General features: G+C 43.1%; 1 protein-coding gene across 2 annotated transcripts in view; it reads left to right on the forward strand.

Annotated features, from left to right (window-relative positions):
- Positions 1–7,430: 7,430 nt before the first annotated feature.
- Positions 7,431–27,211, forward strand: part of PRICKLE2 (prickle planar cell polarity protein 2) — a 351,667-nt gene continuing 331,886 nt past the window's right edge. Inside the window, exons 1-2 of one of the 2 annotated variants that reach the window (XM_072598765.1) lie at positions 7,431–7,784; positions 8,808–8,893. In XM_072598765.1, the coding sequence (XP_072454866.1) occupies positions 7,743–7,784; positions 8,808–8,893 (128 nt within the window). In that variant the 5' untranslated portion in view covers positions 7,431–7,742. Of the gene's footprint in view, positions 7,785–8,806; positions 8,894–27,211 lie in introns of those variants that run through there. The other variant, XM_072598767.1, reaches the window with a different exon arrangement.

The raw sequence follows: 27,211 nt of genomic DNA on the forward strand, positions 1-27,211 counted from the left end.
ACAGAAGTCTACCCTTGTTGTCTTCCCTCCCTCCTTATTACCCAGTTCACTTCTTTTTAAATTGATTTTTTGTTTTGTTTTGTCATCTTTATTTCAAAAGAAATACATCCTTTCTGCCCTGCACATCTTAGAGCCATCCTTTGAACAACAAATTAAAAAGGGGGGGAAAGATTAGTTTAAAAAAAAATAGCCACATATCAACCAAGTCAATATTATGTACAGTGCTAGGTAGTCCCCACTATGGCAATGAGTGGAGGGAGGTCCATTCTCATATCTTTTCCCTGGGACTAAATTTGGTTATTATACAACATTCAGTTTTATTTTATGTTATGAGAGTGATGGGTCTTTTCATGTTCATCATTGGAGTTATTGTATATATCGTTTTCCTGGTTCTGTTTATATCCCTTTACCTCAGTTTATTCATCATTTCTTATACTACAGGAATATTTCCTTACATTCATTTACTGTAATTGCTTCCCACTTCCCAATATATGAGCGTCTATGTTCTTTCCAGTTCTTTGTTGCTACAAAATGTGTTTCTATAAATATTTTAGCATACATGAGACCTTTCTTTTTAATCACTCTCTACGGACTTCTTAGCTAGCTTCTAAATACATCAAACCACTGAAACAGTTTGGCCCCTATTTCCTCTTTATTGAAATGGGTCTCTCCAAGTTCAAATAGACAAATCCGATATCCTTTTACTGAACAGAGTGCTACTGTTGTGGTCACAAAGACCTGGATTCCAATCCTGCCTTAGAAAGTTGCTAGTTATGTGAGCCTTAGCAAGTCAACTTCTCTGGGCCTCAGTTTCCTCATCTGTAAAATGAGAGGTTGCACTAGATGACTAGATTTAGTGCACTAGATGCACTAAATGTCTTCCAGGTCTTAATTTGTGATTTAATGCTGACCTTCCTGGACCCTTCCAAGGCTTTTGATATATTGTCTTCATTACAATATAAGCACCTTTTTGCCTGTCTTTGTGTCCACAAGAACACAATGCCTGACCTACAGAAACATTTAACAAATGCTTGTTTACTGACTGATTGATTGTTAATCACCTTCTTCATGTTGATAATCTGCATTTCTTGGTATTCCCTCTTACTGCTCTCTTTCAGTTTGTCTGTCTGTCTATCTCTCCCTCTGTCTCTGTCTCTCTCTGTCTCTGTCTCTGTCTCCTAGTTCTCTTTTTTCTTTTATTCCACATGCAACAACCATTTATTAAGTACCTAATAGATGCCCTTCCTTCAATGCCTTTTATGGTGATGATGCCTTCATCCTCTGAGTGATCCGGACTTAAAACTCTGTGGTCAACTTTGACCCATATCTGTCCATTATTCCATATAATCAATCAGCTATTCGATTTATTTCTACTGATTTTTTCCAATAATTTTCTATCTCTTTTCTATCTCAACTCTATCTAATAGTTTTCCCATCTGTTCATTTCTTTCTGCTCCTATTATGGATGGCCACTCTGATTCATTGCTCCTCATTTGGTCTGTGGTAATAGACTCCTGATTGATCTTCCTGCCTTTAGACTTCCCTTTACCAGTCCATCTCTCACCTTGCAGTTAAAATAATCTCACTAATGCACAGCTCTGGTTATATTTTAAGACTATAACTCATCCCTTGAGGTTATAATATGAGGTTAGAAATACCAATTGTTTTAAGTCATTATAGAGAATTTAACAAAAATGAATGAAAAATGGAATATGATATAAGTACATATATATACATATATATATGTGAGAGAGGTGGGGTGTGCTATTTGAGAAATGGGAGATGTAAGAGTTTGGAAGCTAAAAAATAGTTAGCATTTACATAAAATCTCAAGGTTTACAAAGTACTTACATATAATAATAACAGCAACATTTTATACAACACTTACTATGTGCCAGCCTATGTAGCAGGTGGCTCCGAGTTCAAATTCAGGCTCAGATTCTCACTAGGTCTGTGACCCTGGGCAAATCACTTAACCTCTGTTTGTCTTAATCTACTCAAGAAGGAAATGGTGAACCACTCCAGTATCTTTGCCAAGAAAACTCTATACAGAGTCACACGTAGTTGGACAGAACTGAACAACCAATGTGCCCAGCAATGCACTAAGTCCTTTACAGTTAGTATCTCATTTGAGCTTCACAAAATATTATTATTCCTATTTTTCATATGAGGAAACTGAGGCACAGAGAAGGATGACTTGCTCAGGGTCACACAGCTAGTAGGCAGTGAGAGGCAGGATTTGAATTTGGGTCTTCCTGGCTCCAAGTCTACGTTTCACTCACTGCCCACCTTGACGACATATGTCTAATGCCCTAAACTCAGTGTGTTATTAAAAGAAGAGTCCTCCAAAGTAGCATCAGAACTTGATCAAATACACTCACCTCCTCCCTTTGCACAGATAGCCCCCCCATTGTCTGGAACATGTTTTTTTCTCACCCTTGATTAAGGAATCTCGAATTCGTCTAGATGAGACTTTAGTGCCTACAGAAAGGCCTTTCCCTTCAGGGTGGCACTCTTTTCCTCTTACGTGGCCTTGTATTTCCTTATCAATGTATCCATTGAATTTCTCCAATAGATTGTAAGATTCTGGAGAGTAAAGAGTGCTTCTTTTTGTCTTTGAATCCCATATGTCTTTGCATAGAGCTGGTGATTAAGAAAGGCTTGGTGAAATAAACAGAAATAGCAATAAAACTAAACTAAACATCCTAGATTTATAGGGACCAAGCTTATACTTGAAAAAGAGTTGGGAAAGTGAACTTCCTTTCTTTCATTGCAGAGTGGAGGACTATGGGTACAAAATATCTTCTACACTATCAGGTGGGTCAATATGTTCGTTTTGTTAAAATATTTTTATTCTTTCTTTAATATTTTTGTTACAAGGGATAGCTCCCTGTGTAGAGAAGGAGGAGCATGGATACAGTGGTATATGAAAATGATGTCAAAAACCAAAGGCATATTTCTTTTAAAAAATTAAAATGTTTATTGAATTGAAATGAATGTCACTCCTGCTCAAAAGCCTTCCAAGGCTCCCTTTGCCTATAGGATACAATACAATACAATCAACATTTATTCAGCACCTACTTTGTGCCAGGCACTTCTTGGTCAGACATTAAAGTCTCACTCCATACAACCTTCCTTTACAGCCTCATTTCAAACCATTTCCCTCTGGGCAATAATCGACATTGTAGAGAAACTGAAGGATTAGATTAGCCATTGCCAGCATCCAGCTGCAATTCTTCCACAGACAATCTCTTTCGTGCTTGAAAGGGGTTCTCTACATCAGTACTTGTTGAAATTCTCTTCCTTTACAGTTCAGTTCAAGTGGCCCCCCCTAGGACGTCGTGTTTTCTGACACCCTGGCTAAATTAGTGAGCCCTTTTTCCTCCAATTGCTTGTGATACAGCAGCTCCTTTACAGATCACATTCCAATATTTCTTAAGGTGCTTTGTGTCTCATCACTCCTACTAAATTCCTTGAAGGAAGGGACTCTCTCTTTCATCTCCCTGTCTTCAACATCTTACAGACTCCCTTGTGTGTCCTGGGTGTTTAATAAATATTTGATTGGCAGGGTGACTTATCAGATAAAGTTATTCTTGGAGTTGGGAACCCCTGGGTTCAAATCCTTCCTAATACACCTATGACCTATGAGATCATGGGTAAATCCTTTGAGTTAAAACCTCTGTTTCTTCATCTGCCGGATGAGAACAATCATTCCTATGCTGTCTGTCTCATAGGCTACAGTGGGGCTCAGATGAGATAATGCACGTAAGGTGCCATGGAGATATCATACTCTTTGTTAAATGAACAAAACTAAGAGGTTAAGACTTGCTGATTTCTAATTACTGATTTTAAATTTAATTACATAGAGAACCAGCTCAGGTGGCACCATCTTCTCCCACTAGTCTTTCCTGATTCCCTGGCTAAAAATAAGGCTTCCATCCTCAAATTTCTCATGCCCCTCTGACTTTTTCACATAGCATTTTAAGCTTATATTTTTTAAAGGTAGAAACCATATTGACTGTGAGTCAGGAAATATGTGGTCAAGTTCTGTCTCAGTCACTAATGAGTAGTTTAACCATAAGAAAGTCCTTTCCCCCCTGGGCCTCAGTTTCCTCATCTGTAAAGTGTGTATGATTAGACTGGATGACTTCAAAGGTCCTTTCCTCTTCCAACATTCTATGAATGTCAAATGTCATTACTCTGCTAGTATCAGACTTTAAGTTCTGTGAGGCAAACATTACCTCTTAGCAAACCATTCCAACTACTTGGATACCTAATTAGCTCACTTACAAGTGACAAGCCTTATTTCCCATAAATACTTGCTCCTCGTAGACTTGAAAAAGGGGGAAGCACTGAAGGAAGAAACTAGCCCCTCTCACGTTTTCTTTCATGGCCTGTATCCATCTGGCAGCAGCCATGACCTAAACCAGTCACAGTGACTGAGCAGAGTTGCCAAGAAGGAAGAGGAGCTGGAGGGAAAAGAGAAGGGGGTGGAGAAAGGTGATGAGGGGGGAGGGGAGGAGGGTGCAGAAGAAACAAAGCAGGGGGATGGGATAGCAGGGACCCTGGGAGGGAGAGAGAGAGGATTCAAAATGTTATGTTCTTTCCCCACTGCTTCCCACCTTCCCCAAATGTACTGCTGACCAGGGATGGAGAGTCATCGTATGTGGAAAATCATCCCGTGCGTTTTTAAATCATCGTGTATGTGGATGAAATGTATAGAATATGCTACCTAATTATCGCCTTTGGCTATTTTATATATTCTATTTATTTACGTTTTGTGTGTTTTTCTTTATTTAACCAGGGATTTAAGGTGAGTCAGTCCTTTGTGAAATACTTGGCATACCAAAGGTATCTTCCCTTCTAATCTCCTTCTTCTGTCTCCTGTCACTGGGCTCCAGTGCTAACTGGAATTGTGGGTACCAGGTGATTGAAAGATACCATGCTTCTTTGATGCTGGCTGTGTTGAGACTGATCGCTCCTTTTCCCCATTTTAGAAAGTATTGTGAAGACACATCACAGACATCTGGGGGTGTGCGGGATGTAGAAAGCTTCACCTAGTTTAAGGAGATATCATTTGCATGAAGGATGCATTAAAAAAAGAAAAGGCAAAAATATCACCCCAATAGACCACATACATTCCTGCAATTCAATTCAACAAACGTTTATTGAGTATTTACTACGGGCAAGACTTGTGCAAGGCACAAGGATTACACTGATGAACAATGGTCAAATCACAGGTATATATGCCACCAGCCCTGGAGAGGTGGACCGCTTTGGTTTATTTTGACCCAAGGCTGGAAATGTCTTGTTTCTTGACTTTTGTTTGTTCGCTATTAGATGAATTAAATAGTTGCTGGAAGGGATCCTGGGGTACTGTGAAGAGGGGCAGGTTTTAGCTTAGCTCAGGGCCCCCACCTACTCTAGCCTTTTCTATTCATCCTTGGTTTTTTTTTCTCATGTTCATCACCCCATTGCTTTGTAGTATCTATGTACAAGTTACATTCCCAAATACACCTACTCACATCCTACTAGAACTAAAGCTTCTTGAAGTGAGTGATTATTTATTTCCATTGTCTCTCTATTCCCAGTACCAGACACCTAATAGGTACTTAATTCTTGAATTGAATTGTATGAAGAATTGTTTCCACAGCAGGAAGGATATTTTCATCAGGGACATGTGTGATTAGAGAAAGAGGTGAGCTTTTCACAGAACAAGAAGGACGGATACCAGATGGACAGTTTCCCCGCTTTATTGGTCTTCACACAACAAGAGATTTAGAGGAAGGATCTCAGACCGCTGTGGAAAACTTATGAGAGAGCACAGACATAGGAGGAGAAGGTGCTTGTGAGTTACAAAGGAGCACTCACACCAACCCATCAAAGTGTGGACATAAGATTTCCTGAGTCAAGGGGGGCAGTGTGGCCTAGGACTACAAGATTTCCTCCAAACTCTGAAAAGAAAACATTATACAATAAGACCTCTTTCATCATAAGGTATATTTAAAGTGTTTAGCACCTAGTAGGTACTATATACATATATGTATATATGTGATACATATGTATGTGTATGTATATGTGTGTATATATTACATACAGGCTTATTCCCTTTTCTCTCCCATATGTCATCATAGCATTGTTACTCATTGGGGCCCAATCTTTGGGGCCCCCATTTGGGGTTTTCTTTGGAAAAATACTGGAGTGGTTTGCCATTTTCCTTCCCAGCTCATTTTACAGATGAGAAAAGTGAGGCAATCAGGTTTAGTGACTTGTCCAGGGTCACATTGTTGGTAAGTGCCTGATGCTGAATTTGAACTCCTGACTCCAGAGCCAGTACTCTATCCACCTAGCTGCTCTAACTATAACATAGATTCAGTTATATTCCCATCCAAGTCATGTTTTCTTCTTCACAATAATTCAGTGTACCTCACCTATCTCTTGGATAACGCATTTGATTCAAATATGTAGATTTCTCTTCTCCCCCTCCCCCCACATATTATAAAGGCATTTTGCATTCTATGTATTCTTGTCCCAACTGGGAACTACCTTGTGTCTGTGCAGTCGCTTGACATCATTCTGTTACCAGGGTATCCAGGGGTCCTCATAGCAGCCTAGATCATAGAGCTGGGAGGGAATCTCGGAAGACATCTAGTCTAAGCCCTTTATTTTACAGCTGAAGAAAGCCGGGCCCAGAGAAGAGCCCTGCTGTGGTCAGGCACACAGGTAGTAAGCGTCAGAGGTGGGCTGTCAGCCCAGACCCTTTGAGCCCAGGGGGAAAGCTCCCGGCATTGGTCTGCATAGGAGCTACCGCCTGATACCTTTCTCCTCTCCTTCCTCCCACGGCCCCCACCCCGATCTGGGAGTGTCAGGCCCTTGCTCCGGGTTCGTTAAAGTGGGGGTTCCTTTTGTGTGTGGATTGCACTGACTGGCTGCTGAGGTCCCTTCCTAATCTCGAATTCGGGGGTTTTTAATCAATGGCTCTATCGATCTGATTTAGCGCCTATTCCGTTGCCAGGCAGTGAAAGAGAAATAGAGTTCCTGCCTTAATCACCTAAGGGGCCGGCAGCTTCTGGGAGGATGCATCCACTGGCACAAACTTCAGATGTCCATCTGCCCTGGGAGGAACAAGGCGAGAAGGGGCAGAGGGGGCCATGAAGGAGAACGGGGGAGGGGAAGAAGCAGGGAGGGAGGGGGGTCCTTGGGGAGGGGTCTGAGAGCTCTCAGAGGGGCAGGGAGGAGTGGACCGGGCCAGGTCCCGGGAGGTTCGCACCCCAGGAGGAGTTCAGGAGGAGGGAGCGCAGGGGAAAGTGACAAGAGGGCGGGGAGCAGCCCTGAGCTACAGCTGGGGAAGCCCGGGGAAAGGAGGGAGCCCGGCGGGCGGGGGGGATGCCGGGAGAGGGAGGGACCTGGGAGAGCGAGCGAGGGGGAGAGGGAGGGCAGGCAGGCGGGCAGGAAGGAGGGAGGGAGCGAGCAGGGGAGAGCGCGAGCGGAGCCGGGCAGAGCTGAGCTGCGGGCTGAGAGCGGGGGAGCGCGAGCCTGCGAGCAGCAGCTCGGAGCGGAGCGCAGCGCAGCGCGGTGCCGGGTGCCGAGGGGAGCGGATCGGAGCGCGGCGCGGCGGCTGAGGCTCCTCCTCAGGACCCAGGCAGGCAGGAGTTGGGCTCGTCCTGCCCCGGAGACCCAGCGGCAGCAGCGGCGGCGGCGGCCCCGAGGGAGGCTCGGCCGCGGAAGGAAGGCGCCCTGCCATGTTCAGCCGGAGCTCCCGGAAAAGGCTTTCCAGCAGATCTGTGAGTAGCTGCCGGCCACCACCCGCCCCTTCGGCCCCAGCCTGGCCGGGCTCGGACCCGGAGCCGGGCCCCCCCTTTCCTCCCCTCCTCCTGGGCGAACACCTGTGCCCCCAGGTGAGAGCCCCACGGTGGGGGCTGGGGGAGAGAGCACAGAGGGCATGAACTGTTCCCGGAGCCCTAGGGGTTAAAAATACCCCCACCCCATCCCCTCAGTAGCCCATCCCAGGGCGGAGCTCCCAGGTCTGGGTCTCGGAGTGACCAGTGCCCTGGGGAGGTAGGGGCACCACAGTCACTGACTGATCCTGCCCCCTCCCCCCCCCCCACCCCCGCCTGCGGTGGGGGCGCTGATCCCATGGCAGAGGCTGCCCCAGATGTCCCTATCCTTGGGGGGAATCCCCAACAACCCAACCACAGCGGTACCCAACCACCTCCTCTTGTTTTTTGTGGTTGTTTTTTTTTATAGTAATCAAGAGATTAACTGATCCAGGGATTTGGTGAGAGAGGACTCCTATTGGGAATCTGTCTCTCCACCCTACTCCCTACCGCCATCCCCCACCTCCACTGGGGTGGTCAAGGCGGTGGTGGGGAATCCCTTCCCCTAGATTCTGCAAGGCGAGGCAAAGGTCTTGCTTTTGTTTCTTAGAAACGCTTGTCTAAGGTGTACAGGGAGACAAAGCTGCCTGGTTGGCCTTTTATTAGCCTGCTTGCTCCGAAAACCGCCCCACCACCCCAGGTGATGGCCCTGTCTTTTACCAGGAAGCAAGGCTCCCTCTAAGCAGTCACACCCTAAGTTTTTCTTGAAGGAACTCTCCATCCATTTGCCCTCACATGTATGATATCCCCAGGTGGATCAGTTTGGTTTTCTCCAGACACCAATCATCCAATCCACATGCATTTATTAAATACCTACTATGTACCATGCACCGACATGGCTCAATCTTGTCCGCTGACCAGTGATGTTAGTTGTTTGAAGGCAGGCTGCCTGTCTCCATATGTCTGATTTTTGGTTTGTTTGTTTTGAAGTTGTCTGGACTGGGTGAGCCGGAGAGAGGACAACCTTGCAATGCCTGCGGTGACCAGTGCCCTGGGTTTGCTCTGCATAAATGGAGGTAGGAAGCTGTTGAATCTTATTTCCCACCAGGGAAAACTGACACCCTGGAAAAAAAAATCACACCCTTGAGTTACATGGAAAGAATGTAAAGGCTGTTACTTTAAAAGTGGAAATACATCTGTTACAAATATCAAAGGTGGTTAGACACAAGAGGATGCCTTGGAGCCTTGCTAAGGCCGAATTTACCTTGCTTGATGCAAAAGCTTCCCTGCTGGTCCCTTCCTCCTTGTATGTTTTGGCCCTACTGTACGCCTTTCCTTCCTTACAGAATTTTGTTTTGAATCCTGGTTTGTCTCTCCAAAGTGCCTCAATGCAGAAAGTCTGCTCTCCACTGGAATAGCTGGAGAGTTTTCCTATTGTGTTTTTCATTTCAGCCTCTGACGGGTTTTGTTCTGACCACAAATCCACCACTGCCTGTGTTGTGTAAAGGATCTTCAGTAGCCATATGTTTCTTATTAGTGTGCCTTTAACGCTGACTTGCACAGGGAGGCCAGGCTTGGAGCTATGCAGCTATGCCGTGGGGCTGAGCGAGCCTCTCTCCTGTCCTGTCAGAGCCCAGAGCATCTGGAGAGAGTGAGAGAGAGAGAGAGAGAGAGAGAGAGAGAGAGAGAGACCCTCACAGCAGTTGTGGGAAGTTGGGGGGGGTCGACAAACTTTCAACTCTGACTTCTCTCATCTAAACTGAAAAGCTGACTTCTCCCTTGAGTCTTTCCTGATGAAATGAATGAGCAAATCAGCTGGCATTTCCTCCAAAGTTGGGACCGTTTCCCCCATCTCCCCATCTCTTTCTTCCTCCCCTCCCCAGTAGTCTTTAAGGGACTCTGCTTCCCAGTACTTATGTTTGGGAAAGTACTGTTCTGGTCCTTAGTGTTTCCTTCCAGTTCTGGCCTCGTGTGTGTGTGTGTGTGTGTGTGTGTGTGTGTGTGTGTGTGTGTTTCCCCTCATGTCATCTCATTCAGTCCCCAGCTGACATGTGTACCATGGACACATTTATATGGTTAACTCCTGACTGTCTCAGAAACTAAGTGCTTTTGTTCCCCTTTCAGATGAGTCTGGCAGCTCTCTTGTCTTTGTTTCATGGTACTGAGCATAACCTAAACAGCCCTGGAGCACTTAACTTCTGTACATGAGAAACAAGGGCAGGAGACCTTATAAATATGTAATTGATAGGCATAGCCATCCATCAACGTTGGACAGGAATTAGCAGGACCCATCATAAATAGCTGCATACTGGGCTGGCTTTGTGTCCCTGATACAAAAGCAGACCCATGCTAATAAGGTGGGGAGACCCTCTTTGGGAAATAAAAATAAAAGCTCCAGCCAGTTCTGTTATTGACATCCCATAAAAGAGAACTCCTGATGCCTTTGCTGCCCCCTTCCCCTTGACGTTTCCCTTTAAGGAAGGGTGGGGGAAAGTAGCCAGATTCATTTTCTTTACCTTAGCAGTCAAGCTTCATATCTTCCTCATGGAGTTTTTTTGGGGGGAGGTGGGGTGGGAGAGTATAGTTCAAAAAACTGAGTTATTAGACATGAGATACTTAGAGATCCGGGCTGATTTTGGTCTCTTTTAATTCAACTGTTTGGGAAGATAAACCGTTTTTAAAACCAGGCAATGTTTTTGAAGGGAGGGAACAGTGTTTCATTTTCATTCCACACTGTTGAATGCTCATTTTTCACAAGAAACCATTCTATCATCCCAGTATGTTTTCAGTGGCATGGAAACTCTCCCCACTGGTGACTCTCTCTCCCCCCTCCCCCCTCCCCCAATAAGAAAGCTTAGTTTGGGGCCAGATGAAACAGCTGTGATCATGGCATTTTTTTACCTATATCTGTAAAGGAGATCCACCTCCAACTGCATGTGGGAATGCTTTCAAAGGATATTTTGAGGATTGTGGGACAAAAGATTTCCCCATAGGATCAGAGGAATCATAAGATCAAGGCCCCCTGGCAGGGACCTCAGAGAACATTCACCCTCTTTTTCTTGGCCTTTCACCTAGGGTTGAAAATAATTGCCCAATCATGTCAGTCTTCCCAGGATGCTAGCAGACAGATGTGTGTGAAAGAGACATGGTTGTGTCAATAACAGGGACCAGAGCATGGCCTCACACATAGGCACAGCATGCCTATTCAATAAGACTTGAGTGGAAGGAAGGGAGAGTAGAAAGACTCTCTGGTATCTCTAATTGTCTCTTCCTCAGTACAATCCCTCCTTAAGGTGAAGGTACTGAAGGCCTTGGACAAACTGGAGATGTATTTCTGGTAGGTGATACAATAAGCCACTTTCTGCCACTAATATGTCAGTAATCCTACTATAATAACTATTTATCATAATTTATTAAGAATTGATTTACTGGAACAGCTGGCAGAGGAGAAGGAATGGGACACAGAACTGAAAAGTTTTGATGAGGGAATGGAGAAAGAAGTTAAAAGGAAAGTCTGAAGCGGAGGTGTCAGACTCTTGTGTGCAATAGTCCTGAGTGCAGCCTAAACCCCATCGTAATGTAATTAGGAAATAGCGAACAAAGTGAATAAAAATACAAGAAAATATAGATAACATTACATTTTGAAAACCAAGTCAGCAAGGGCCTGTAGGGGTCCTTAGATGTGGATCAATGGCCCCTATTTCTATTTGAGTTTGATGCTACTGATGTGAAGGCTCCACTAGGGAGGGCAAGGAAGAATGGGGAACCAAAGCCAGGAGGAGAATGAGAGTATTGGGTGGCTAAGAATATTGGGGCAGCTGGGTGACAAAGTGGATAGAGCACCAGACCTGGAGGCAGGGACACCTAGCTTCAAATCTGAACTCAGACACTTACTAGCTGTGTAACCCTTAAGGGCACGTCACTTAACCTCTTACTATCTCTGTTTCTTCTCCTCTGTAAAATAGGGACAATAATAGCACTTACCTCCCGTGAAATAATGCTTGTTCAATGCATAGCACAATGCCTGGCACGTGGTAAGTGCTGTATAAATGTTCTACTGTGATGATGATAGAACACGGAAAGCAAACTCCATCTACATCACCATTTGATCTGAAACCTGCTTGGAACAACAATACCTATGGACACTTACTAGCCACATAGCCCTGGGCAAGTCACTTAATTTCTGGTTACCTCAGTTTCCTCATCTGCAAAATGGAAATAATGATAGCACCTACCTCTAGGGGTGTTATGAGGATCAAAGGAGATAATAATTGTAAAGTACTTAGAACAGTGCATGGAACATAGTATAGGAAGGAACAGTATGGTATTATCTGTTGCCAATTTTGTTATACCATGTGGAGAATTAGGATTGAGGGACAAGATACTTTGGACTTCAAGTGACTTTTTTGCCCTGTGCTGGCAGAGCTAGAGAGCTGTCCAGTCATCACCGCAGAGAACCTCTGGACATACTATCCTGTTCCTTCTGTGTGTACCATCCAGTATAATCTAGACCCAAAGTGGCTGATCCATCTCTACTTAAGTAGGTTTCCCTACAAGATCTTAGTTTATCTGACAAAGGTCCCTTTCTATCTATTTAGCAGTAGTCCCACTGTGAGTTTTCCCTCCAGCATTAAACAGGCAGCAAGGGAATTTTCATGAAGGTAGATTAAGGCATCTTTGTGGATTACATCCAAGCTGAAATCATTTATAATTAAGTATGCGCTTAATGTACCTTAGTGTAGAAGCAGCCTCAGACACAAGGGCTGGCTGATTTGTCTGCTTGCCTAAATCTGGTTTAAGGGACATGCTACCATGCTTGCTGTGAAGATGTTCAGGGATTTGGGGGAGCAGCTTCCCGTAGCATTTGTCCCTCATGAGAGAGATCCCCCAGTCCTCTGAGCATCAGAGAGAAGAAGCTGTATTTAAATGAAGGCACGTGTGCCCTATTTTAAGTAGTGTGCATCAAACGAAAGGGGAAACCATAGATTCAAAATAGTCGACAAGATCAGTGAATCCCCAGGTCTTCTGGGGATACCTTTAATGTTGCCATTTTGCTGATGAGTGCACATTTTACTTCGATCTTAAAGGCTGAGAGTTGAGAACATTTCACCATTTTTTTTAATCACGCAAAGCTGAAGGAACGCAATTGCTGCTGGCAGCTTTGTAGGGAAGTTATAATTATGCAGGGATGTTTATTTGCCCCTTAATTGCATTTGCAGGCAGGGGAGTTGTGCTTCGCTTCAGTCATGCCCAAGCTCTGGTTTTTTCTTTTTCTTTTTTTTTTTCCTGGGTCAGCCAAGATTGCTACAGTGTTGACTGACTCAAAAAGCATCTTTCCTGAGTCTCCCTAGCAATTGGGTGGATTGATGGCTGAGACTGCAAACTGGGCAAGGCTGTCTCTGTTTCCTTGAGACGATTACAGCTTGGCTAAGAAATGGGTTCCCACCGATTAGTTTGATTTCGGAATGAAGTCGCTTATTGTCAGGCGGCCAATGTGCCAGGGAAAAGAAAGAACAGGGAGATATGTAGGCTGGAGAAAGTGGAAACTGATTTATACCAGGGATCCCAGAGTTTCTAGACAGCTAGTTGATAGCAAAGAAAGTTTCTAGGGTTTGCTCAACTCCAGCTAATTTGCATATTGGTTAATTTTCCTCTTCTCCTTTGTGTTCCATCCCAATTCTCCCTCCAATTCTCCTCTTAAATATATAACTTTTCATTTAAATGGATAAAAATTTGAAATGAGACTTTGGAAAGCTTGACTTTTATAGCATGTATAGGCTTATATTTATACATACATACATACATATATGTATATATACACACACATACACATACATATAAAAGTCAGACTGCTTAGACTGGACTTTCTGTAAAATGGCAAGCAGATAGTCTAGGTGATCTCTGAGTTCCTTGCTAGTTCAAAATCTATGATCTTGTGGGTCAGAGGAAGGATTGGAACCCAGGTCTACCTGTCTTCAAGGCTTCCACCTTACACTCCTTCATGCACTCACAATAATAATCTGTGGGCTTTGCAATTTATCATGTTTCTCAGTAAGATTGTACCTGACCCACAATGAATTCTGGTTAGCCCCTGTTAAGATAAGATCTGGTTTAAAGGCATAGTCTATGAAATTGCTACCACATTAGTTTAACTTTCAAATGAATGAGAATCATAAAATAAAATAACAAGAGGGAATGTGATGAATTTGCTTGAAATTCTTTAAAAGATCAACCTGGGATGACCCATCCCCAATTGCTTTGCATCTGTCTGAAAGAGGAAGGTGCTAGGATTAATCACAGGAGAATCTCATGGAGACTTGAAGCTTAGAGATCATCTCTATAGTCTAAGCTCTTCCTTTTATCCATGAAGAATCATAGACTTAGAAGGTGAGTGACTCACCCAAGATTATGCAACAAAATCTCACATGTGTAGAGATGGACAAGTTTGGCGAAGTACTTTATGACCACCATGCCCCTTGACCATTCTTGAATATAGGTTTAACCTCTCTCATTATCCCCATTTTACCAAAGAGGCAACTGAGGTTGAATTGTCTTGCCCAGAACCACATAGGTAGCGTCCAAGTCAAGTCTTAAAATCACGTCTCTCCCTGACCCAAGCCCAGCCCCGCTTCTACCCCACTATGCAGCATATACAAGATTGGTTCCCAGGGCATGTTAGGAAGTTTTGGGAAGAATGAAAAAGATTTTACTGATTAACAAACATTGGTCTTCTCTCCCTTACACCGTTCCTATCAAAAAAAGCAAGCCCTTGTAACACTTAGGCATAGAGGAAAGCATGCTTTTCTATACATTGATTGGAGCATAAACTGAAGTAATATGAGAAAAAGCTAGAAAGGTGGAATGGTATCAGGCCTCAGAGGACTTTGAATGCCAGGCACAAGAGTGTGAACTTGACTCAGTAGGCAATAGGGAGCCACTGCAGAATTTTGAGCACAGGAATAACATCATTAGGTTTTGTGCAAAAGAAAGATTCATTTTGCAACTGGATGGATTAGAAGAGGGAAGGAGTAGGAGTGAGAAAGACTATTGGAGGAGTTCAGGAAGATTGTAAAGAGAGTTTGTGCTCTGATCGTGCCAAAGGAAATGGAGAGAAAATGGACAAATGTGAGTGATGATGCAGAGGTGAGACCCATAGAATGAAAGTGTTTCAGGAGAATGTAAAATTACTGACTGGGACTGTTAAGTTGTTTTCTTTTCCTCCTTCCCTCCATTCCTTCCTTTGTTCCTTCCTTCCTTCCTTCCTTCCTTCCTTCCTTCCTTCCTTCCTTCCTTCCTTCCTTCCTTCCTTCCTTCCTTCCTTTTTCCCTTCTTTCCCTCTCTCTCTGTCTCTCTCTCTCTCTCTGTCTCTGTCTCTGTCTCCATCCTCTTCTCCCCCTCTCCCACTCCCCCACCCTCTCCAGTTCTGTTACTTGTTAACTGTGTGGTCTTGGGCAAAGATACAGCCTGTCTCAGTCTCAGGTTTGACACTACAAAATAAGTGGGGGCCTCGACTAGAAGATGACCTCTCAGGTCACTTCCAACCCTTAATCTATGATAGGATCCTATGTCATCTATAATTCAGGCCACTGTGAATTCCTGTGCAAAATCAGGACCTGGAGACATTTCCAGATCCTCCGTCTTTGGATAAGCACTTTTAAAAGTTGTCCCTGGGTACTAGAGTTAAACTAGAATTTCTGAGCACATCTCAGATGCCGCCTTCTGAAGGTGGCTCTTCTTGGTCTACCCCATTCTACAAATATAGTATTTGTACATTCCTGCTTGTATATGTGTCATCCCTCCAATCGTAGATAGAATATAAGCTTCTTCAGGTCAGGAAATGTTTTCTTTTTTGCATCTTCAGAACCTAGCACAGTGCAGGGTTCTTAATAATCTTTGTAGAATTTAATTGAATTTTGGACATCACATTCCCCCTTTTTATTTTATAGGTAAGGAAACTGAGGCCCAGTGAGGAGAAACAACTTTCTCATGAACTAGCAAAAATAGTGGCAGGACTGGGACGTGGCTCTCTAGACCCTCGGGGATAAGCTCTTCTATTATAGCTTCTATTAAGGCTACAGAATGCATTCCTAGATTTTTAGAAGCATTTGTCATGAGGGTTGGAGACATAAAGGGTTTCTGGCTATCTCTGAGTTTACTAGAGATTTCTATTTCCTTCAAGAGCACATCCCCAGAGGACTATGGTTAATTAAGATGTTAAGATGGGGGTGCAGGCACCCTTGGATGAAGTTGTCAAAGGCGGAGGGGAATGACCTCCCCCGTTGACCTGGAAGAAGGGAAGCTAGCAATGCAGTCGGCAATGCCCAGCCCTGCTCACAGAAGGTCCTTATACAATTTTAAGACAGGAAGGTACCATTTAGTGTTTGGCTCCAGCACTCTTGGCCCTCCTGGTCCCAAAACAAGCACATTTTTCCCCAAGTGCAGCAAAGGGCCCATTCTTTTCCTGACAACTGGGGTTTGTGTTGTGCCCAGGGCAAGCTGTGAATAAAATGTAAAAAACGACCTTGATGCGAGTTGGTTGGGGGTTGAGAGTGGGGGGAGGCAAGGGGTCTTAAAAACGAAAATCGTATTAAAAAAAACAGTCGGGGCAGAGTTCTGTGTGTTACTGTATGAAAGGTGGGTATTGTGCAAGGAAGCAAACTTGAGGACAATGACATTTCCAACTCCATAGGCAGCTCCTAGCTGTTTTCTAATCAGATCTGAGTTACATTAAAGGGTGCAGTCATTCAGCTTGTTAACAGGCATTGGCATTAAACAAAGCAGTCAGGGGAGTTGGGAGAATAAATGGCCATTAAGAGGATCTTTTGCCTGAGGTTTCCAAAAGGAAAAGGACCACAAAGCTGGTGGTCTCAGGAAGGAAGTTTCCATCTAATTCTTTAGGCATTTGGGGTCTGATTTCATAAACTTGGAAACTGAGAGAGGTACACCAGAAAAGAAAAAAATAAGCAGGACTTTTGGCCTGAATACTTAGGGCTCAAACCTTGGCATCTCAACCATGGCAACATGATGTAATCTTTGATGTCATGTGGAAGATGGATGGGAGCCCATGTGGATATTTAAAGATGCCTAATGAGGATGTTACTAGGGTTCTTATGTATGGTAAGCTATTTAGTTTAGCAGAGACTGTTTTCACAACTCCCAGAAACAAGCCTCATTATGATCGGGCCTCATTATGATGGTATATGATCCAGTGTGGACCAACAAAGGTAGAAAATTAAGGAATTAGGCCTTTGGTGGGAGGGGAGAGGGGCTTATTAAAATAATGCCAGTGTTTTCTTTTTTTTTGATTGATAATTAGGAAGCAATTACTTTGAAGATATCAAAACAAACTCAAAGTCAAACATTATTGAATAGAATTTCAGAATTTGAGAGTTGTAAAGGACCCCAATGGCTATCTAAGTCTGGGGACATAGGGTCCACGGGACAGGAATTCGGGACTAGATATCTGAGGGTCTATGAACATGGAGGGGGAAATTTATATGTTTATTTTTACTAACCTCTAGCTGAAATCTAGTATTTTCTTCAATTAACCCCCCCCCCTCCCCACCACTACCATTCTGAGGACCTCATTGGCTTCACCTTATAGCCAAAGAGATCCAGGACACAAAAAGGTCTAAGAATCCCTTAGCATACTTTGTGTGGAGATTTACAGATTGGGGCCTCCAAGGAGAAGGAGCTCACCAAGCTCTCCATGTGGTCCATTCCAATTTGGGACAGTTTTGTTGGGAAGGATTTCCTGACCCCGAGTCTAAACTGGCATCTTTGAACCTTCTACTCGTCCCTTCTGGTTCTCTCCTCCGGAGCCAAATGGAATGAGTCTAATCCCTTTTCCATATGGCAGTCCCCCAGATCCCTGAAGACACATCTCTCAGGAGCCTTTGAATGTTCTCCAATTTCTTCAGCCAGTGCTTCTTTGATTCTTTCCCATCAGTTATAAACTCCAGCACCTGGTACGTAGTTAGCACTGGATAAATGCTGCTTGATAGATAGCCGATTCTTAAGTGACGTCATGAATTCTATCACTGAGTCCGCAAGCAATTATCAGTCACATATTAAGGACCAGGCACAATGAAAAGAACTGAGATACAAAGGCAAAAATGAAACATTCCTTGCTTACAGTGTATTTATATGTGTGTATGTACATACAGGCAGTTAGGTGGTACATTGGATAGATAGAATGCTGGACTTGTACTGCCTTCAAATTCCACCTTAGACAGTTACCAGCTGTGTGGTCCTGAGCAAGTCACTTAACCTCTATTTGCCTCAATTTCCTTATCTGTAAAAAGATGATAATTATACTTACCTCCCAAGGTTTTTGTGAGAATGAAATATTTGTAAAGCACTTTGCACACCTTAAAACTTTGTATAAATGCTAGCTATTATTGTGTATACACACAAACCTTATATATATATATATGCATGTGTATATTAAAAATAGATTCAAAATGGATACAGTTCTGTGCCAAAATGTATGTTCAAATATGTATATACCTATGTCTATATGTATACTCTATGTCTCTCTCTCTATACATATATATATATACACACACATTTATGTGTGTACATATGTATACATGTAAGTATGTGTACAGTATTTATATCAGAAGGGGTTTGCTCCATACTACACAAAGGGGAAGCTAGGTGGCACCATAGCACATAGAGTTCCAGGCTTGGAGTGAGGAAGACCTGAATTCAAATTCAGATTCAGACATTCCTAGCTGTGTGACTGTGGGCTGTTCACTTAACCTTTGTTTGCCCTCAGTTTCCTCATCTGTAAAATGGGGATAATAATAGCACCTATCTCCCAGGGTCGTTGTGAGGATCAAATGAGATAAGAATTGTAAATCGTCTAGCACAGTACCTGGAATGTAATAAGCACTGTGTATATGTTAGGTTATAACAATAACAATTATTGTTACCTCAAAGCTTTTATGAAGTAAAAATATGAAGAAGATGGAGAAGCAAAATTTCTTTTTGTTTTTGGTCTGGAAATACTTGAAGTCTTGTAAGAGATATAGTAAGTCTGTGTCGTTGAGTTATGAGAATCCTACAAATCTGTGAACTTTATGTTGGCCAGGATGAGGGTGCTTTTTATTTATTTATGTACTCATCCACATCATTTATTTATTTTTAATTAAAAAGCTCTGGCCACTTTGCCCTTTCTAAGCAGGATTATTTCTAAGCACTTATTTCTAAGTGGATTATTTGCACAACCACAAGAATGTGGAAGGCATTACATTTCGGGGAACATTTGCAAAGAGCATGCCTGTGACTTGGTTGTTCCAGGACTAGTTAGACGTCTGGATTTGTTATCTCAAAGGGGCTAGGAAAGGGAGACAGGATATAAGCTCCTAGTGCAAATGCTTCAATGGTGGAATTTGCTGCCACCCTTGGGTCAATTAAGCTGTCTGAATCCATTGACCTGTGGGCCACTGGTAAGGTCCCTCTATCTTTTTTCGACATTTTTTGGAGTATGGAATGGTAACTGGCCTAGAAGTAGTGGACTGGCTTTCTGGGGTAATACATTCATTATTAAGTGTGTTTGGCTCTTGGGCCTTTCATTGGCATTTTAGCTGATGCCTGTGGACATTTATTTAAAAAATGAAAATAAAAAGGAAATTCAGAAATAATCCTTGAGATTAAGTCCACAAAAATTCTCCTAGTCTCTGCTTTCTATATTGTCCAGTTGAGCAGAGTTGGAAGGAGCCTCAGAGGCCAATTAGTCCCAACCTATAACTGAACAAGAGTCTCTTCTGTGTCATCCTTAAGAGATGGACAGCCAGCTTTTGCTTGACCTTCAGAGAAGGGGAACCTACTGCCCCCTAAGGCAGCCAATTCTATTTTGATTGCTCTAATTGGGAGGAAGTTTTCTTCCTGACATGAACCTAAATTTTACTCTTTGTAACATCTACTCATGTCTTCCTTTGCTGCCTTCTGGGAGCTAGCAGAGCAAAGCTAATTTGTCTCCCATGTGACAGCCCTTCAAATATTTCAAGACAGCTCCCTTTCAATCAATCTTTGTATGCTTTGAATGTAAGGCCTCTTACCACCAGACCGCCCCTCATTCTTGACACCCTGGCTTGTCCATGTCCTCCCCAAAACGTGGCTCCCAGAATGGAACGTGAGAAGTCAGCTGCTGTCTGACCAGAGCAGAGCATTATCATCTCTCTACTACCGGACAGTATACAAGTATACATATAAATGTGGATATTCTCTGTGTCTATAAATGTATACACACACATGTATGTATGTGTGTATACATGTAACATATATTTGTGGTGCAAACTTGTATGTGGAATATTCAGTGTGGAAACTGCTCCCCACATGTAGATTGACAATCTAAGGGTAATTGATGATTTTAAAGAGTAGCCTGGGGCACTAAAAGATTAGCTGACATGCCTTTAATGTTCACACAGCAAGTATTTCTCAGAGGAAGTATGTGAATCCTGAACTTTCTGACTCAAAGGCTGGCCCTATGCCCATCATGCCACTCTGCCTCATGCATGTATGCACATATGGTATACATATATGTGGTGAGGGCACACACACGTACAACATGCTAACATACAGGTATACACACATATATAAGCATATGTATGTATACATGTGCTTGTATATATATGTATATGTAAATGCATGTAAATGTATAGACCCAAACATAATCATCATAGCTAGCATTTATATAGCATTTTAAGGTTTACAATTATTATCTTATGTTATACTCACAACACCTTGGGAGAGCAGTGTTATTATTATCCTCATTTTACCAATGAGGAAACTGAGGCAAAGAGCAGTTAAGTGACTTGCCCAGGGTCACATGTCTAGAATGTGTTTGAGCCTGGATTCAAAGTCAGTTCTTTCTGACTACAAGTCCAGTATGCTTTTCACAGAGCCTCCTAGTTAACTAAAACATGGATCACCCTAAATGCCTAAAAAAACATAGTGTTAAGTCTCGCTAATCCATATCCTTACTTCTTGTCAGTTCTGCTCTGGAAAGATCTCTCACCACCATGTGTCTTTTAAAATCAATCAGCACAATTTTTCGAATGGCTACCATGCACAAAGTCCTATGCTGAGCACCATGTAGGATAGAAATTAACATGATCCCAGGCCTCTAAGAATCTATAATCTAGTAGGGAGGGATAGAGCTGGGATTTTATTGGCATAGGGGACTCCCATATGAGTAATTCCCTCCACCAATGCAGGTTGGTACCTACTCAACAAGCTTAAGTGTTGTCTCTCCCAGGTGGGTCTTGTACCAACATTTTTTGATTTTAAGGTCTATTCTTTACCCACTGGACCGCACTGCCTCTTGTATTTAAAGAGACAAGACATATAGTCTAGTGTACTGAAGTATGCCTTTCCCGCATTCTCCCAAAGAATCCTCTACAAGGGGTCCAGCTAATATTCTGGAAGTCTTTGCTGAGGTCCCTTATAATTTTATGGGTACCAGTGTCAAAAAGGTTGCCTATTGGTTATTCCAGATTATTGCAACCTGCTGCATTCACCTTGCTTTTTCCTTATGTCTTTTGGGTGAACTATAACTTCGAGTCTTTGGATACCATAGTCTTCCATGCTTTATGAACAGATATCCTCAGCAGAAGAATAGTGGTATTAAAAAGATGCAATTTTTTTTTTTTTGTTTAGTGGGCAATCTTGGGTCTATTGAAAGTAAAATTCTAAATGTAATCCAGCCTTCTCTCTTCTTTCCAATCAATTCCGGCTCCTCTCATTGACCATCAGCAATATCTGCTCAAGAAGGCTGGGCTCTGGCTCTAGGGGTGGACCATTCAATTGCTTATCAGGATCTAGGTAATAAGGAGTCTTCATCCTTTGATTTCCCTGTTTGGATTGCTAGACCTTTGAGTTGCAACAATTCCTGTGGTGGTAAATAGTTAACTAAGAATGCATAACAACACTGTGAGAGACTATTGGGGTGGGAGAGCCAGAAAGGCCTTAGAAAAACAACTTCCAGCTAAGGGGATGACTGAATGATGGGGACTGGGGAACCAGTCCTGTCTGGTGCCAGATGAGGAAACAGAGGCAGAAGCCTGTGGAGGAACTTAGCCAAGGTGGTACAGGCAGAATTCACTAGTTTAGGAGAATAGCTGTAGAAAGAGTGTCTACAGGGGAGTTGAGTGAAAATAGAGTGATGGGGTTTCCAAGGACCCTGGGGGTGGAGTCAACCCTAGGGAGGAGGAGAGGGGCCACTCTGAAAAGAGATAAGGCTTCTGAGGGCCACTCTGAAAAGAGATAAGGCTTCTGGAGGGTAAACAGCTCACATCCGAAAGGGAAGAGACTCATTCATGGCTATTAGGGAATCAGCAGGATGGGACGCAGATAACAGTGGCATGTGGGCTGTACAAACTTGTAGGATATTCCGGTCCTGGAGATCAAAGTGGAATGTGGAATGTTGGTGTTCCAGATTGTATCTGCTCTAGCTCTCCCCCATCCAGTGTTTGCGGGCTCTCATTATTCCTGCCTTTGAACAGGGAGGGGAACTGATAAGAAATCTCCCTCCCAGGTGAGCTGTATAGACTCAAAGTGTTAGGAATGTAGGGAAAGGGGTGATCTTTGAGGCCACACATAACTCTGGCTTATGGAGAACCTTTAGGACTCTCCTTCCTGTGGGTGTGAGGATGCAGCGTTTGCCAGCTGAGCAGTGGAACCCAGGAGGGTTCAAGGCCTCTTGGGAAATAAATGCCTGGGAAAAAAATCCGTGAGTGTTTCTTAAGAACCTACTCTGTGTGAACACTGTGCTAGGCATAACTTGCCGAGTCCATTCTGGTAGAAGACTGTAATTGTCCTCTCAGTTGTAGGTGCTTAACAAAAATGCAGATTAATCGATTAAATAATAAAAGTGTCAATGCCAATGAGATTAGCTTTGTAAACAGATCAAATAATTATGAGAAAACCTCTCTGAGTATGGGCGGTGTGTTGGTTTGGCTGCCTATTCTCCTTCCTTGAGATTCTCACAAGTATCTGAGGAGGAGATTTGGTGTAGGGCCACCAAGAGACAGAGGGAAAGAGCTAATGGTTTCTGCTCCAGAATTAGGCCTGGTCTCAGCTTTACATAGTGTGTGTGTGTGTGTGTGTGTGTGTGTGTGTGTGTGTGTGTGTGTGTGTGTGTGTGTGTGTGTATATATATCACGGGCTCATCTGGTCTGAATTTAGGGATACCATGTAGACCCCTTCCTCATATTTGAATCAAACTATAGTCCTGGGTAAATCTCTGTGCCTCAGTTTCTTAATCTGGTAAAATGAGGAGATTGGACTCGATAGTTTCTAATTTCCTTTCTAGATTTATGTTTATGAATTTCTGAACCCCAAAATATACCCTCACCCGCTCATCATTGGTCCTTGCATTTCCACCCATCCTTTGGTTGGTCATTGTCTGTTAGCAACAAATATTAGTGGAGGAGGATGAGAACCACGAAGCTTTGTGACTTTGAGCAAGTCACTTCAGCTTTCGACTCTCTTGTTTATAAAATGAGAAAATTGAGCTAAATGGTCTCTAGGATCCTTCACAGACATTTGAATCTGCGATTAAGTCATTATCATCAATTAACAGTTTAGCATGCAGCATTAATAACAGCTCACATTCCAGTGGAATTGTAAGGTTTACAAAGCTATTTCTGCTCAACAAACCCAAGAAGTGAGTGCTCACATGTCCATTTTACAGAGGAAGTCACTTAGGCTTATTAAGCAGTTTGCCTGGTCAATGGCATTGTAGAAAGCATCTGTTTCAAACATCCCATTTTATAGGTAAGTAACAGAGGCCTATAGAGTTAAGGTTGTTTGGCCAGGGTGGCATAGTTAGTAAATAAAAGAAACCGGAAATGAATCCAGCTTTGACTCCAAAGCCAGAGTTCTTTCCAGGATACGCTGCTATCTATGCTTCTGAATTAATTTATTTAAGCCATTCTGATATAACTGTGGAGAACAGGGTGTGTCTGTGTGTGTGTGTGTGTGTGTATGTGTGGGTGTGACAGATACAAAAAGAAAAAATATGCATATGTGAATAAATTTTAAAAGGATATTAAAAACCTATATTGTTCAGAATCAGCCTCACTCAGGGTTCCCTCATTTTAAAATCCCTTATGCAGGAGATATCTTTTATTAAGCCTTGGAGATAAGCCTTTAAATTTAAGGAGTTCTCTCAGAGGACATGTACCTTAGGTCTCTGTGCAGAGGACGGGTCGAATTTCAGTCCATATTGTTCCTGGGCTTTCAAAAGAATGAATTTGAAACCTGGGCTTATCTGGAGTTATTTGAGCCTGTGGCTTGGGGTAGAGGATTTTAAGGCATTGTCAGGTCCAATTGTATCTAATCAGAATTGATTTTATATGAGGTGCTGCTGCTTTGACCACATTCTCTCATCTCTTGAGCCTATAACTGGAGAGCATTGACGCTTCTAGGACTAGGTGGTACATAGGAAGAGGGCTGGCTTTGTCATAAGAGGCCCTGGATGTGAGGCTTGGCTTTGCCACTTATTAGCTATCTGACCTCAAGGCAAGTTACTCCATAAAGGCTTCAGTATCCTCATATGCAAAATGAGTGGAGTAGCCTGGATTATGAGATCATAGATTTAGATTAGGAAGGGAATCTTAGAGACCATTTAGTCTTTTTTTTTTTTAATGAGGAAGTTGAGACCCCAAAATGTATGCTTACTCTCTATGGGGTCCTAGGCTAAATGCCATATGGATATCTTAGAAGCTCTCATTACTCCTTGAGCTCTTCCAAGAAGGTTTTGGGGCTTGAGACCAGTTTCTATTCCCCTTTGAGCTTTAGGATGTGGGTCTGTTGACCATGTTGTCCTCTCCTGAATTTGTGTCTGGATCTTCCCAAGATATTTCTCTACAGTTGTTTTTCTCTCATCTTCTGGCTCATGTTATTTGCCTTTTCTTTTCTGGCTTTTAAATTCGATCTCTGCCTCTGCACCATGGGGCTTGGGAGAAAAAGCAGGTCCTAGGAGAGGGGTTCTTTGGCTCCCTGGGGTGGTCTAGTGAAGACCTACAAGGCAAAGTATGAGCCTGTGTGTCCCCTTTTCCCCCCAATCTGCATTTCCCTTCTCCCCCACCCCGCCCCGCCGCTGTTCCTCTGGATTTTGACACCCTGTGGCAAAGTTCCGTTCTCCCCATGAGAGTTACAGTTTGGAACTAAGTGACTTCCAGCTCTGAATCTACAGTCCTTACGTATTCTTCTTAATTATTTTTTTTTGTGAATCTGCAAGGAATAATCTAGCACATTTCAGAAACATAAGTATTCAATACTTATTCCTCTATCTGGAAAGTACATGCACTGTAGTGGATCTCATTTAGGCCTGCTTATGTTAAGCTTAACGGGTGGAGGATGAGCGAATATGATTAATCCCTTTGATAGTGCATATCATTTTACTACCAGCCCACACAGAGTGAGTCCAGCCATGTTAGGCACATGGACAACTTTTCCGGACTGCTACTGGAGCAGAAGCCAGCTCCAGGGGAGAGAAACTTAATCTCTTTTGTGTGAACACAAAACCATATCTGTCTTATTAACCTTTGGATAGAAAAGTCACCATTCAAAGAATCCCATTTCTGGAAAGCCTAAAACAGGTATGTTTCGTCTGTTTAGGAGAGTTCTTTGAGCTGGTCTGTGGGATGAAAATGTCCTTCGGTGAAGTATTCTGAGGGTTCAGGAGGCAGAAGATGTCCTGGCTTGGTGAGAGCCTGGACAAGTTCACTTGTTTCCTCAATCTTTAAGATGAAAAGGTTGGCTTAGATGGAATGGGCAGCCAGGTGGCCCAATGAATAGTGTTGGATGTTGGGCAGGAGATCAAAAAGATCTGAGTTCAAATCCAATCTCAGATAATTGTTAGTTGTGTGACTGTGGGCAAGTCACCTAACCTCTGTCGGCCTCAGTTGCTTCATCTGTAAAATGGGGATAATAAAGAATAAGAACTAACATTTATATCATGTTTACTATGTGGCAGTCACTGTACTAAATTCTTTATAATTGATGACAGCAACAATAATAGTAGGTAATGTGTATAGTGTGGAGTGCTTTGCATTACTATCTCACTCGATTCTTCCAACAACCCTGTGAGGGAGGTGCTTTTACTATCCCCATTGTACAGATGAGGAAACTGAGGCAAACAGGTTAAGTGATTTGCCTAGGGTCTTCTACTAGTGAGTGTCTGAGTCTGGATGTGAATTCAGGTCTTCCCAGCTGCAGGCCAGCTCTCCTATTCCTCTATCCATCCACTGCTCTCTCCTTAGGGCTCTCAGGTCTCTAGAGCCACAAGAGACTTTAGTGGGCACCTGATTTTGCAGATGAGAAAATGGACCCAGTGTTGCTTAGTTGTAAGTGGCAAGATTGGGATTTGAACTCTAATCCTTTGACACCTAATCCAGATCCATTCCATTACTCTATGTACTTTATTAGTGGAAAAAGAACTGATTTTTGAGGCCAGCGTGAGTGAGAATAGCATTGTTCATTGGTAAAGCACCTATAGATTAGACATCAGATTGCTTTAGAGAAGCCATTTTCAGCTTTTCCGTAATCATTGATTTGTATCCAATTATTTCTTACCTGTGGCCTGACGTATTGACCCACAATAAATGTTGTCTAGATGTGATACTGACTTGATGGAACTATTCTAGAACAAACAATGCCATCTTGGACACCAGAGGGAAGGGGATGCTGTCAAAATACAGCCCTATCATAGAGGAAACAACTTGTCATTATTGCCATTGGGAATGGGCTTGTGGGTCTGGTGAGGTGCAAAGAGAACTGGACAGGGGAGTTAAGAGAGATGCTCTGCTTCTGGTCTTTGCCACCAGCTATCCATGTGACCTTGAACCTCAGTTTTCTTGCCTGTAAAATAGACTAGATCCGTGCTTCTTAACCTGGGGGCTGGTGAGCTTGTTTTAAAAAATATTTGGTAACTGTGTTTCCGTAGAATTGGTCTCCTTTGTAATCTTATGAATTTTGTTATTTTTTGCACTTAAAAACATTATTCAGAGGAGTCCCCAGGTTTCTCCAGCCTGCCAAAGAGGTCCAGGACACAAAAAAGAACTCCTGACCTAAGTGGTGTCCAAGGCCCCTTTCTGGGCTAACATTCTGACATTCTAGGAAATTAAATGTGGGGGAGGAAATAGGGAAAGGAAACCTATTTCTTGTTTCCACTGAGTTAGCAGAAGATCTGCAAAGAACTTGGTTATGCCTTTGAAGAAAAGCAGGGAGGATGTAGAGGGAAAAGGAACTCTCAGGCATTTGTGGTCCGGTGTGGGGTTGGGGGTGGGGAATTGAAGAAAGAGAGGGGGAAGAAGCAGGGGAGCTCCTGAAATCTCCCTCCTTCCACTCTACTGAGGGATTGGACCAGCCCTCCTGGTGAG

This window comes from Notamacropus eugenii, chromosome 3, assembly GCF_028372415.1.
Source record: "Notamacropus eugenii isolate mMacEug1 chromosome 3, mMacEug1.pri_v2, whole genome shotgun sequence".
NCBI classification, from domain to species: Eukaryota; Metazoa; Chordata; class Mammalia; order Diprotodontia; family Macropodidae; genus Notamacropus; species Notamacropus eugenii.